At 41.6% G+C, this 13,396-nt stretch overlaps 1 protein-coding gene across 1 annotated transcript in view; it reads right to left on the bottom strand.

Moving 5' to 3' along the window:
- Positions 1-13,396, bottom strand: part of LOC115917405 (sodium channel protein type 5 subunit alpha-like) — a 215,495-nt gene that overhangs the window by 25,331 nt on the left and 176,768 nt on the right. Inside the window, exon 21 of the mRNA XM_030971429.1 lies at positions 10,802-10,975. Within this exon, the coding sequence (XP_030827289.1) occupies positions 10,802-10,975 (174 nt within the window). The remainder of the gene's footprint in view (positions 1-10,801; positions 10,976-13,396) is intronic.

The raw sequence follows: 13,396 nt of genomic DNA, 5'->3' as shown, positions 1-13,396 counted from the left end.
GAGTTTGGGAGCAGTGCTTCACCCAGGGCTGGTGAGGTGCCTACAGCAAAGGAGAAACTGGAATAAACTCTCTGAGCTGGAATAAAGGCTGCTTCTCTCCTTTATTTTATTTTATTTTTTTTTCCCATTACTAAAAGCACATGATTTCAGATAACCTGGGAGCATCCACTGGACCAGGCTGGAAGCAGGCAGACCTGAGCAGCACCATTCCAAGGCAGGCATGTTTTAATTAACTCCTGATCACCCCTGAGGTGAATTAATAGCAGAGCCCTGAAAACAAGGAATTCTGCCTAAACAACAGCAAAAATCATCCTTGGATAATCACATAAATCCTAAAACCGACCAGAATCTCCAGCCTTCTGCACACATCTGAGACCCTGTGATTCTCTGTCTCAGGGAAAAGAGGAGACCTCCTTCCTGGTATGGGCAACAGCATATGCTTTATGCAGCCAGGGATTTCATCAAATTAACCTGCTTGTTCAAATTAGAGGGGAGGGAACAGCAGGAAAAAAAAAAAAGACATCTGAATGGAAGCACAGCAGCTGAGCTGAAAGCTCTGGCCACTTATTTAAATAAGCAGTTCCAGCTAATGTAGGCCCCTGGTGCTTTCAAATAGCTTTTTGTGTGCCCCAGAAACACCTGTCTCTCCCTCTCTAATTGTGCCTTTTATAAAAAATAAAAATAGAAGAAATAGTGCTTGGATTGCTGTGGGTGCCTCTTTTCTTTTCAATCCAGCCTGGCCTCTCCTGTCTTTTTCTGCCAAGGATAGGATCACTTAAGGACCTCTTCACTGTCCAGCATCTTTCACAGCCAGGACTGAAGTTACAAGTTTCTCCCCTTGATTTGAAAAGGAACAAAATTCAGTCTTTACCCCAGATACAAGCTGGAAAAGCTACAGGGAAACAGGATTTAGCAAATAAACTGAAATACATGGAAATACTTTTTTTGGCTCTCTGAAATATGGTTGGGGAAAGGGAGCTTGTAATGAGGCTGGTATTCCTTTCAGCACCCACCCTTTCTGAGCAGACTTTTATTGTCATTTTATTTTTTCAAAATATCCCTCTGTCCTTTCATTCTGACACTGCATTTTCTGCCATACAGATGCCAAACTCTATGATTGCACCTGCCAATCCAGAAATTGCACATTATGAAAGAAAGGCAGAAAGTTAAAGGAAAGTCTTTAAAAATAGGACACTAGAGAGACACTAAGGTGACCTGAATTCCCATCTCTGCTCCCTGTTTCCTTGAATCACAGCCCTCATGTTCAGGTAAAGACTAAAAACTCCTTAAGGCTGCTCTGGGGTTGCTCCATGGCCTGGAGGTGAAAAATGTGTCTGGAAATGAGCTATCAAAGGGCTTCCCTCACTGCAGCAGTTCATTACTGCTCCTGGAGTGCTCTCATGTATTATAACATGATGGGCTACACGAGTGCCTAGATTAGTTATAAACAAAAATTATCTCCTGGAAAGCCCAGTGCTAATTCCTGTTACTCAGGTTTAAAAACTCATTTACTTCATCCACTTTTTTTTGTTTTGTTTTGTTTTTTGGGGGGTTTTTGAGTTTTTTTTTTTTTTATTTCTCCAGGACTTTTCCACCTTTTAAATTTTTTTTTCCCTCCATCTACTACTCAGACTAAGGCTATAAAATTCTGTTAATATTCCATGCTCTCAGCTTGTCTCCAGGTCCTCATGTCCAAGCTTTTCAAGGCAATGTTTCCTTTTCAGAGGGCAGCCTTGTTGCAAACAGCATGTGCCACTCTTGTTGGGTTAAATGCTTTTAAATAAATCATTCCTGCATCCTAATTGCTTCCTGGCGGTTTCCTGAAGAACCTCTTTATGTCTTGCTGTTCTCTTAATCTGTCACCTCCCCTACACCTGCTCAGGCTTTTCTAACAGCTCCAGTCAATTCCCAGGGCAGATGGCTGAGAATCAAGAATTAAACCTCAGCTAATTTCCGAGGGCGAGTCGACTGTGAGCTTTCATCCAGCAAGGCAGAAAACTGACTTATTGATCTGCACTTTTCTCCCCCATCGCCATTTACAAATGGATTTTCAGCTTGTCTCAATTCACCTTTTTACTGCAAACAGGCACCTTTGCTACACCTTGACATCCAGATTATTAGCACTGGCTAGGGATCACAGGGTGACAGGATCTGCTGAGCTGGAAGGGATGCACAAAGATCATGGAGTCCAACTCCTGGACCTGCACAGAACAGCCAAAAAGTCACACCTTGCACCTCAGAGCATTGTCTAAACTCTGTCAAGCTTGGTGCCACTTCCCTAGGCAGGCTGCTAGGGATTCCTGTGAATTTTGGGGATCACATGGTGTAACTTGATCAGACAAAGCTTGGCCAAGTCCCAGGGGCTCCCTCTGCAGTGGCTGTGCAGGTGCAGATGTCCTGAAAAGTCTGGTGTTTCTGTTATGATTTAGAGCAAAACAATTTCTTCATCAGCAACTGTGTTCTCCTTCTCATCCAGAAGCTGTGTGGAGACAGCCTGGATTTAGGGCAGCTGGAGAGAAAAGACTTTCTCCACTAAAAAAGATCTCCAAAGCCAGCTCCTGTTCCATCCCAGGGAGCCTTCCTGATGCTGGATGCTGCAGTCAGGAGTGGACTTGGTTATTATTTCTTAGGTGAAGGCAGTGTTACCAAGCCAGGGGTGGACACAGTGATTCCTGACAGAACATTTCCCTGGGGCTCAGCCCCATAGACTCTGCAGCATTTCCATCCCAGCTGGAGGGAGTTGAGGTGCTAAAGTGAAGGCAAGTTTCTTTCTGGACAGGATTAGGATCAACCCTACTTTAATCTGACACAATGACAACAACAACAAAAGCAAACAAAAAATGCCAACAAAAGCCCCAAACCTAAAGAAAACCAAAACCCCAAAACCAACCAAACCAAACCAGCAAGCCAAACCAAAAGAGAAAAATCTGTTTGTGTTGCCTCCTCAAGGTGCTGTTCTGGATTTGCTTGTTTCCCTAAAGCATTTATTTAATCAGATGTTTCAAATCAATATGAAAAAATACCAAATTGTTGTGGGAAACAGGAAAGTCTTGGCTTGAAAATCAGCTCAATTTAGTTGGGTTCTTGAACCTGATTGATCCTGAATTGTACTGAAAAATGTCCACACTGTATTAAATATGCCAGAATGGAGAGGGACTCTGAAGATTGTAGGATCCCTGCCTTTTGCTAGGAGGGATAATGGTTCAAGTAGGAGTACATATCAAAAATAGGAATGTTACTCTTCATTTGCCTTAGCACAAACGTCCCAAAGTCAGCCATACCAGGGTAGGAGGTCTGCACAAATCCTCTACTCCACCAAGTCGCAGCTTTCAAGTTTCATCCCAATTCCTCTCATCTCTCCCTCACTAATAAAGAATCCCTGTCCCTCTGCAGGCTGCTTCTACCCCTTCATTTCTCCCTTTTCCCTCCTCCTCAGGAGGAGTCTCTTGAGCTCCTGACCACCCTGGATGGTGGGAAGATGTTTTTTTGGTCTGCAAGTTGGGGTTTCAAAGGTGCTGGTCATCAGGCAGAGGAACTGTGGGACAATTCCCCATCCTCCTCTGTCCCTGGAGAGTTTGTGAGACTCTGGACTGGTAAACACAGCCAATGAGTCTCTCCCAGCTCAGCTCTTCCATGCAAGGGAGAACAACCCTGTGTATGGGATTTGGCAGCTCAACTCCCAGTGATGGAAAGGGCCAAGCAAGCTGCATGCAAGAACTTCAGAATTTAATTAATTATTTTGTTTTAAGCATAGTCTTCTAAAAAAGGACATTGAAAAGTGCTCCATCTTTAAATAACTTTGAGAAATTAAAATGTTTGGTAAATCTAGCTCAGCAAGATCTGAGTGGAGATGGGTTTTTTACAGCACTTTTGAAAGTTGAAAATCTGCTTCAGTAATTGAAATTCTTCAGCATTTGCAGTAATTATTCATCTCCCAGCCACTTTGCAAGGTGCAGGCAGATGGTGAACTAGGCTTACAGTGGACTTTTCCCCTCACCTCTGTTTTCCAGCCCTTTTCCTGCAGCTGCAGCATGTTTTGTCCTGCTGTGCCTTGTCTGAAACTCAGCTTGTGCTTCCTCTTGGCAAAGCTTGGGTTCTCCCCTTTTAGCATCCATGTGGTAATGAACATGAGGTGCGGACCAAGATAAGACCAGACATTTGGATGTTTTTGCATGTACTGTGTTGAGATAAAGTGTGGGGTGGCAGAAGGGAGATTTACAGTCTCGACTGACTTGCTAACACACATTAAAACCACATTTCTTCATGCAGATTTTTTTTCTTGTCATTTATCCTCAATTAGCCAATACGAGCTAAAAGAGCATCTTTCTTTCTTTTCTTTCTTTCTTTCTTTCTTTCTTTCTTTCTTTCTTTCTTTCTTTCTTTCTTTCTTTCTTTCTTTCTTTCTTTCTTTCTTTCTTTCTTTCTTTCTTTCTTTCTTTCTTTCTTTCTTTCTTTCTTTCTTTCCTTCTTTCCTTCTTCCTTCTTTCCTTCTTTCCTTCTTTCTTTCCTTTCTTTCTTTCTTTCTTTCTTTCTTTCTTCTTTTCTTTCTTTTCTTTCTTTCTTTCTTTCTTTCTTTCTTTCTTTCTTTCTTTCTTTCTTTCTTTCTTTCTTTCTTTCTCTCTCTCTCTCTCTCTCTTCCTTCCTTCCTTCCTTCCTTCCTTCCTTCCTTTTCTTTCTTTTCTTTTCTTTCTTTCTTTTCTTTCTTTTTCTTTTTTTATTTTTCTCTTCAAAACTGAGCTCCCTGGCTTCTGGAGAGGGAATCTCACTCCTACTGGTTATCTGGGAGGTTTATGCCATCAGGGAGGCTCAGAAGAATGCGCACTGAGACAACTTCAAAAGTCCCACATAAGCATTTGCTGTGAGTAACTGGGGAGAAGCTAGTAAAAAACTCAACTCTGAAGTTATAATACCCTGCTGTACCCATGGACTTTTGACAACTCACAGAGAACACTAATAAGTTCTCTCTTAAGATGCTGCTCCAAGTGACAAGACATATTATCTTTAATTTGCCTTGGCTGTGCTTTTGTCATTCTGCTCCTCTGTGCTTTTCTGAACAGAAACTAGACAAAATTCACATGCTCTTAGGGTAATGTCCCAAGAATACAAATTGGATTTCAGTGCTGTTTGGGAACGACTCATTACAGCAGATTGTGTAATTACTGGTACAGCAAACAGAAATCACCTTGTTAATCAACAGGGAATACAGATGGAAAAAAACAATTAAAGCAATCATAAGCCATCAATATTTACTTCACACAGCAAGTTTTTAATTGTCACTTAAAGACAATCCGACACAAGGGCATAATTTAATTCAATTCAATTTTAACTAGGGAGAGAAAGACTGTTTCAAAATGTTCATCTCAGATTCAAGGATTGTTAGCTGCTTTTTAACTTGTCTGACAGTGAAGTATTTAAAGCAGAAATCTTAGAGCAAGTGCTTTCCAGGAACTATCTTGGAAAACATAATACCTTTATTTTTGTTTAAGTGTTCAGGGAAAGTGATGGTGCATATAATGCCTGAACACCCATGAGTAGATCTCAAACAAGCAAAAAGGAAATTTGGCAGCAAACAGGAAATTTGGAAAGCTGCTCAGTGGGGAACACAAATCTCCAGTTACCAACTGAGCAGCTCCAGGCAAACACCAGAAACATGCTGTGTTAGAACCACTCACAAAAGTTATTGAGGAGAGTGAAAAATACATATAATTTCATTTCCATAAAAGCATCTACAAAATCCTGCCTAGTGGACTTTTTGAGATGCCTGACCTTCAAATCCATTGCTGAGCCATGCTTGAGCTATTTTGCAGACAGATTCACTACCCAAAACTCTTGTCAGCCCCTCCCTCTAAGGCAGAGGAGCTGGAAAAGGGATGGAAAGAGCAATCTTCATCCCTGGTGAAGAGAAACTAGTGGGGCATCAGGGCAAAAACTGAGAATTAGAGATGTTCTTCCCTCCTTGCTGCAGGACAGTGCAAGGATCACCCATTGCTGGGGATGGTTGGAGGGGAAAGACGCTGCCAGCATCCCTAACAAAGCAATTGTTTAAGAAAATAGCTTTCTCTGCATGTGAAGACTTGAAAGACAGGATAATCTTAGAAAGAATTGGTGGAGAAACCCTCATCTCTGAAATCAGAACGGGACAATCAGGCTGGCTTTTTGTAAGCCTGGATTGAGACTAATTTGGTCAATTAAACTGAATACAAAAGCTGCAATGGAGATGATGGATTTGTGATAATGGACTTTTGTGGAGTGATGACATTAGTCCAGGTTTAAGAGGATTTCTCTGTGAATGCCACAGGCAATGAAACTTGGCTGTGACTTTTTTTCCTGAGAGCTCTCATTAATGAGTTGGGAGTTCACACCTCTTTCCCATGTGACAGCTTCTCTGGGGTTCCAGCCTCTCACCTCTGCCTTCAGTGCATGAGCAGTGAGTGAAGAAGCTGTTGACTGCAACACCTCCTGACTCTGAATGATGCTAAGCCCAGACTGATGTCTTTCCCAAACTGACCATGCAATGGAATAATCCGCCCGCTGTCGGCAGAGACTGGGACATAGCTCAGAATTAATTGGCTGAAGCTCAAGCTAGATAAGCTCAAGATAATATTTATAGGTCAGAGGAAACAATTGAAAGGAACATCAAGCATGACACCAGCCTGCACAGCTGGTGGAATCACTCTGCTCCTTGTTTCAAAGCCCAGCTCTGTCTGCTTTTGCAGGATAGGTTTGGTGGAGAGCAGTTCTCACAAACACTTTGGAAGGCACTTGCCTCCAGCCCTGGCCAAGTTCAGGCTCCTCACTTAATCTGCTTTGTTCAAAGAGGTTTCGATTGCATGGATGCTTGGAAAATATCTGTTCTTTGTAGAAATACTTGCCCATGCATCCAAGGAAAGAGGATTGTGCATAAATGCCATTCCTGATGGTGATGTTGATGTCTGTCTACACTTCTATCTGTCTGCACAGATATACTTCAATCTGCCTTTCCCTCATGTGGAAAGAGCTGTGGATTGAGGGCTCGCCACTGCAGTTCATGAGCACAGAGAGCAGATATTTGTAGTGTAGAAGGGTGTTACTTTCAGCAGAACACCTCTTTTTCACAGGGTAACTTGTATGGACGTGCATTGATGTTTGTTCAGCATGCCCAACTTCCAGCAGACATCTAAAGCATCTTCCCCAGCTGCCTGAGCTGAAATGAGCCTGCATTTTGTGGTTTGATTAACCCTTTGTCTTCCCTCCCAAAGAAATCTGTAGCAGGGCTGTTGATAGGGCATTATTGTATTGCAATGTATGTGAAACCCTCTCTGCTACCCTAGCACACTTCTTTGAGATGCTGAGAAGCCCATTACCAGAGATCATCCTTTAGGGATTCTACATCCAGCAAGAATAGCTCAGTTTGTGGATTACTCTGTATTTTGATGTTTAGGCACTGCAAAACAGAATTCTCTTTAGTAATCCACAACTGGCAGATTCTGCTGTTCCATTGGCCCAAATCAGTGTCAAAGGTCTTTCACAATTCAGGATATATAGAAAAAAAAATAAAATTCAGCAGCAATATGCTTATAACCCCTCTGGGTTCAAATCCTATTTAGAAATAGTGAATACATGCAAATTTTGAGCCGGTTTTATGAATTATTCAAAACAGAAAATAGATTCAGAGTTGCATTTGTACAATGAGAAAACGCAGATGAGAGATGGTTTCACATGTCCAATCAAAAATCGACCACTGCAGCTTGAATTTTGAATACTGATACCAAACCACTAATGAATAATTTGCAGATCAGGAATTTTTAAGTGAATAATTTTAAACAAATAAATTTGAGAAAATCAGACAAGTGGTTCATCTGCTTCTTTTGGAGCAGCTAATTCACCCATTCACTGCCTTCTGCAGCTCAGTTGCAGTGATTTGGTTCTCAAAGCACCAAAAAGAAAATGTAAATTGAAATAAAAAGTGTGCTGGAAAAATTATAGGATATTACTGTGCCAATTCAGAGTGGCAGGGTTAGCAACCGGGTAGGAGAAAAGCATCTGTTAAACCTGCTAAAAATATAACATCAGGTTCTCATAATCTGCGCTGGGAAAACATTTTTAAGTAAAGAATAGTGCAGGGGCAAAAGATTTATTCACTGAGAACCTTAAAGAGGAAGTGATGGCCTAGAGTCAATCAACAACCAAAACAACTCAAGGGTGGGACAACTTTTTGGTTGGACTGGGAGCTTGCAAAATGAACATTTAAATGTGGGTGGAACATTTAAATGTGGGTTGAGAAAGTAAAACATTCTGAGCCACTAAGAAGGCTCTGGGGTTTATTTTCTGGGGACAAGGGGAGTCCCAGGGCTGGTGCCCCCTCTATTTTATGCCACAGGATGTGTGAGAGGGGATGGTGAAGCCCCTTTCCCAGGCCAACTGTGGCTGCTTCTCCAATCTGTCTTTATAAACTCCACCATTAAAAGACAAACGTGCACCTAATTTATATTTGGACTTTGTGTTCTTGTGTGGCTCCTGTTCCAAGGGGGGTTTGCCCACAGAGGACAGAATTTAGCTTAGTTTGTGGTTTATTCTCTTGGTTGTTAATGAGATGTTATTCTACAGGTGTGTAACTAATTTCAAACTGCAACAGATTTCCAAACTGCCTCAGTGAATTGATCCTGCACAGGGTTGCTCCCATCAGGAAGACCTCTGCTTATGGTTGTGCCAATATTCATCCCTCATCCAGCCCTTCTAGTCTTCATAAGCTCACTGAACAAAAAATTCCTGGAAGCCCATCCAGTACTTTAGGTGAGTCCTATTAGTCCCGTTTTGGAGATGGAGGAACAAGAAAAGAAAAGCTATGTCACCTAAATTGCAGTAAAAACAGTTTTCAGAGCTGGGCTATAACTTAGGAACAGGTAGATTCCAATTTTGTGGTTAAATAATTAAACCAGGCCTTCCTCTTCTGGTGGAGCTAATCTGAGAAAAATGAGTGCATTCCCTTTAAAAGGTTTCTAAGCATATATGCAAAGAAGAATTTATGACCTACAATTTATGTAAAGAATTTCCTTTTCATAAATTAATTTATTAAAGCTTTGGAGAAGCTTCCAAAGGCTCTGATCCAGCAGTGCACTTAAATATGACCATAACTTCAAACAAGCAAATTGTCCCATTGAAGTGCTCTCCTGGGCTGGGGCCAAAGAAAGTGCAGTTCTTCCCTGGAATCAAGGTTCAGATGTAAAATGGGGAAAAATAATTTCTCTGAAGTTTAATAAATTACATAATCATGGCAAAGCTCTGCCAGCCTCCCACATTAATACCTGAAGCTAATAAGAGGTGGCCTCAGGGAGATTATTGCCTCCTCATTGATACACTGAGATGAAATGTTAGACTTCATCTAGAGAACGTGGTGTTGCTCACTTTTCCCAGATTGGACAGATCCCACATCACTTCAGAGTGAATCTTTGAAGGAGCCAAATCTGGTACTAGCAACACTCCTGGGGCATGAGCTCCCTTTTGTTCAGACTTCTGAGGATTACCCTTAAATCAGTAGAAGTAAGCGTGGCGGTATTTCACGGATTTGGAGTATTTTGCAACGTTTTGTAGTAGTGAAGACACTTTGCCAAAAGGACTTTTCACACCTTCTCCTGGACTCCTGCACTGGTAAATATTTGGGAGCCAGAACTGAACATGCTGTGACACACTGCTGGCAGCCTGGCCAGGAGCTGCGCCAAGGACAGCTCCTCTAATCTGCTCAAAACTGCTGTGCCCAGGTCACGTGCAGAGCAGGCTGAGGTAGCTGGGAATGTGGAATGTGGGAATCCTTAAATGTCATTTAATGTGGCAAAAAGTGGTCCAGTTAATCCTTAAAAGCAAGCTCACCTCTCCACAGCAAAAAAGATCCTTTGAGCAAGTAATAAACAGATATACTATAGTAAAGCTATGAAACTCAAGGTAGCTCATAAATGACACAGTTATGAAAGTTTCTCGTTAGTTGTACCAAGAGAGAGAATCCTTAAAATCAGAGGGTTTGGGGAAAGCTGCAAAAGGCAGGCCTCAGAAACAGCAGAACTGCAATTAGAGCTATAAAAGTTGTATGAGAAGTAGAAAGTATGGACAAATAGAACAATGGTCTGTGTATTAACACTTGGCTAGAATAACTCCCTAAACTACCGAAAAGCATATCTAGTAAGATATTAGGAAGTTCTAAGCTTGATAATGGAGCTCTGTGCATTGTGTTTTAAGGCTTACAAGCAGGTATTGTATTCTAAATAAGCAAGCATTGTTTTAACTAAAGGTATGTGTGCTTATAGTGGTTGGATAAATCTACTGTCAATGTGCTTCTGCTTTGTGTGATTGGTCAAAAACCTTTTAAAGTAAGTTATAACATTAGTTCTTTGTCTGCTGCCAGAGGCATGAGCTGCTGGCATCTTCCCATTGTCATAAGCATGTAATGAGACTGATGGAAAATAAACAGCAGCTCCTCAGCAGTCCCATCCTGTTTGTGATTTTTACATAAACCCATGGTCAGCAATAGAATGAGATGTTAAATGCTGAAGGAAAGGGAGAATTCCTGGGGATGGGAAGGAGATGGATGTGCCTCAGATTAGCAGGGTGACACATCCACGTCACCAATGACGGCATTCCTGTTTGCTTTGGGTCCTGGGGATGCTCAGTTACACATCCAAACCTCCTTTGAGCTCTGCCTAGGGTTGATGCTCAGAATCAGAGTGACAGCTGTCATTTCACAGATGCAAAGCTGCCAAGCTTAACAGCCCTTTCCCACCCACTGCAAAACCCAACACGAGAAACGTTGTAGTTCCAAAATGATACTCACATCTACAATGAGGAAGTCCAGCCAGCACCAGGCATTGGTGAAATACTTCTTGAAGCCATAAGCCACCCACTTCAGGAGCATCTCCAGGACAAAGATGTAAGTGAATACTTTGTCAGCATATTCCAGCATGGTTTTTATGTTTTTTCGATCTTCAAGGTAAATATCTTCAAAGGCCTGGAAGTACAAAGGATTGCTTAATAACTGCTCCTGAGCCCTGTTGGAAAGCATGGGTGTTGCACTACAGGTCTGTATTTGATAAATTATCACGTACAATCTGTGATTTCTGATGTATTTTAACATTGCAATTAAAAAGAGTGTTCAGGCACAAACAGGACTGGCCCTGACCTCAGAGATCTGTTCAGCTTTCCCCTACAATGGACACAGGCTTGGCTGTCTCTCTCCAGGCTCTCCTGGCTGTACTGGCTGGACATCCTTTGAGTGTAGGAAAAGCTTCTGCACCCTGAGTTTGGGATGTGAACCCATGAGCAGAGTGCCACCCCAAAATGCCCAGATTTCTCCTGCCTCATCTCCTGTTGGCCGTGCCAATGCTACCCAGGTACCTCAGATGTCCCAGGGCACAGGATGTCTATATTTAGGAGGCAGAATATGACCCTCACATTTAGCCAAATAGATCTTATTGCTAATGATGACAAATTGGGTTATTAACCTGCCTGTGCTATGGAGTACTGGAGTTCCCTGGCTTCTGTTCAGCCATCACATTTCGGGTGGCTGCAGCTCTCTGCCTCAAGAAATGCTCATTATTATTCACTTAGCAGAACAATAATGTTTTAAAGGTCAAGGTATCTATCTCCCCATCTCATCTGTCTCTCCAACTAATCTCATGCAGAGCATTATGAAAAGAGTTTCAGTGTCTGTATCAAATACGAGCAACTGAATAACCCCTTAAAATATTTAAGATCTAAACCAATATGTTTCCCAAAAGAAAGAAAATAAAGATGTCTCATAATTTAGCCTTCACTTTATAACATAAGTCAAATAAAAGGCAGGATCCTGGTGTCAGGTTTGCCAATATGCAGCCTGTTTTGGGGATTCTAAGTCAAATTATGCTCTGCTTCCCCAGCTACTTTTGCTGTTATACAAGCTGCTCCCCAGTCCCTGTAACCTGGATAACCCAAGCTGTGACATATTACTCTCATCCCATCGTGTGACCCAGAGCACTTGGCAGCAAGAAACACAATTTGAGATGGTCTGTGCTAATCATCTGAATTATCTGCATTTACATATTTCCAGATCTGTAGCTACTTTCTGAGAAGCTTCAAAAAGTTAGCAAACACCCAGCGCCTGGAGATACAAGAAGTGTGGTACTTGTCACTCAGGCAGTCACACTGCTCTTCTGCCTGCCAGGGAACAGTAATTAAACTGACAAGAAAGCTTTGGCAGCCCATGCCAAGCTTGTCCATTTGTCCCCACACTTTGGGGTGACGTTTTCACTGCAACCCTGTCTCCTATCTTGCCTTCAAAAATGATATTTCAAGGGTGTGAAAGAGCTGTTGGAGAAAGCCTGAAAACAATGCACAGATTGGAGTTTATCACTTCTCGTAGGGGCTCACTCACTTTGTCAGATGACTTGCTGTACTTTGCAATTACTGCAAAAATAACAACAAACCATTTAAAGTGATTTCCTCCTCTCCCTCTTTTGCTCTCCCTACTTTCTACTAACTTGTCCAAAAGTACATTGTGTTTTGTCTACTAAAAGCACACTGTCAGTCAGGAAGCAGCTTATTAAGGGATGAAAAATGTGCTACCTGGACACTTCTGTACTTCTGGACAAGCTATGGATATTAGCCAAATGACAAAATTCTGGTGCTTTGCATTTTTTCACTGTGACAATGGATGAAACCTCTGCCATATAAAATATCAAGAAGTTTTTTTTTTTTTTCTTTCTGCTTTGCTTTGTGTGTTAAAAAAGATTTAAGCAGGATACCTGCAGTGTTATCCAAAATTACTATTAGAAAGTAGGCTTCCAGTTTGGGTGTTTATGGCTTAAAAATCTTAAGAAAGGTTTTTGGATCTTCTGCAGTAAGTTAACGATATATTTTGATGGTTTAACCACATACATATTGGCTTAAAGGTATATATAGTTCTTCTCCCTTAAGAACGTAGGGTGTCCCAGAGATGCAGCCAGATGAATTCAGTTTTTTGGAAGAGAGCAACCCAGAACACCAGGAAAAAAATTTTGTGTGTTGCCTCCAACATCTCCAGTCCAAATACTGAAGCACGGTGCTGATATGTGAGAAAATGCAGGATAGTTTGCCCTGATACAGAACTGCACTGGCTAAATTGAAAGCTGCAAAAACTAAACGAATGCATGCAATTTAAATTAAATGAGCTTTATATTGCAGTCTTCAGTTATCTAAGGCACTTTTAATTACATATGTAAGGAAGTGTTTTCATCTAAAGCATATTATAGCAAGCGACATTCCCCCTCTAAAATGTATTCAAAAATTAACATTCTGATGCTCAAGCTGGTGCAAAAACTGTCAGAGTCCATTCATTTCAGCAAAGCTGTGACAATTTTCAGAAGCCTACTATTTACCCAAGGTTTTCAGCCTCTTATTTTTCATAATAAAAGAA

This window comes from Camarhynchus parvulus, chromosome 2 (genome assembly GCF_901933205.1).
Source record: "Camarhynchus parvulus chromosome 2, STF_HiC, whole genome shotgun sequence".
Classification (NCBI taxonomy): Eukaryota; Metazoa; Chordata; class Aves; order Passeriformes; family Thraupidae; genus Camarhynchus; species Camarhynchus parvulus.
The sequence above is the reverse complement of the archived record's forward strand: the minus strand, read 5'-3'. Positions and strand labels throughout refer to the sequence as shown.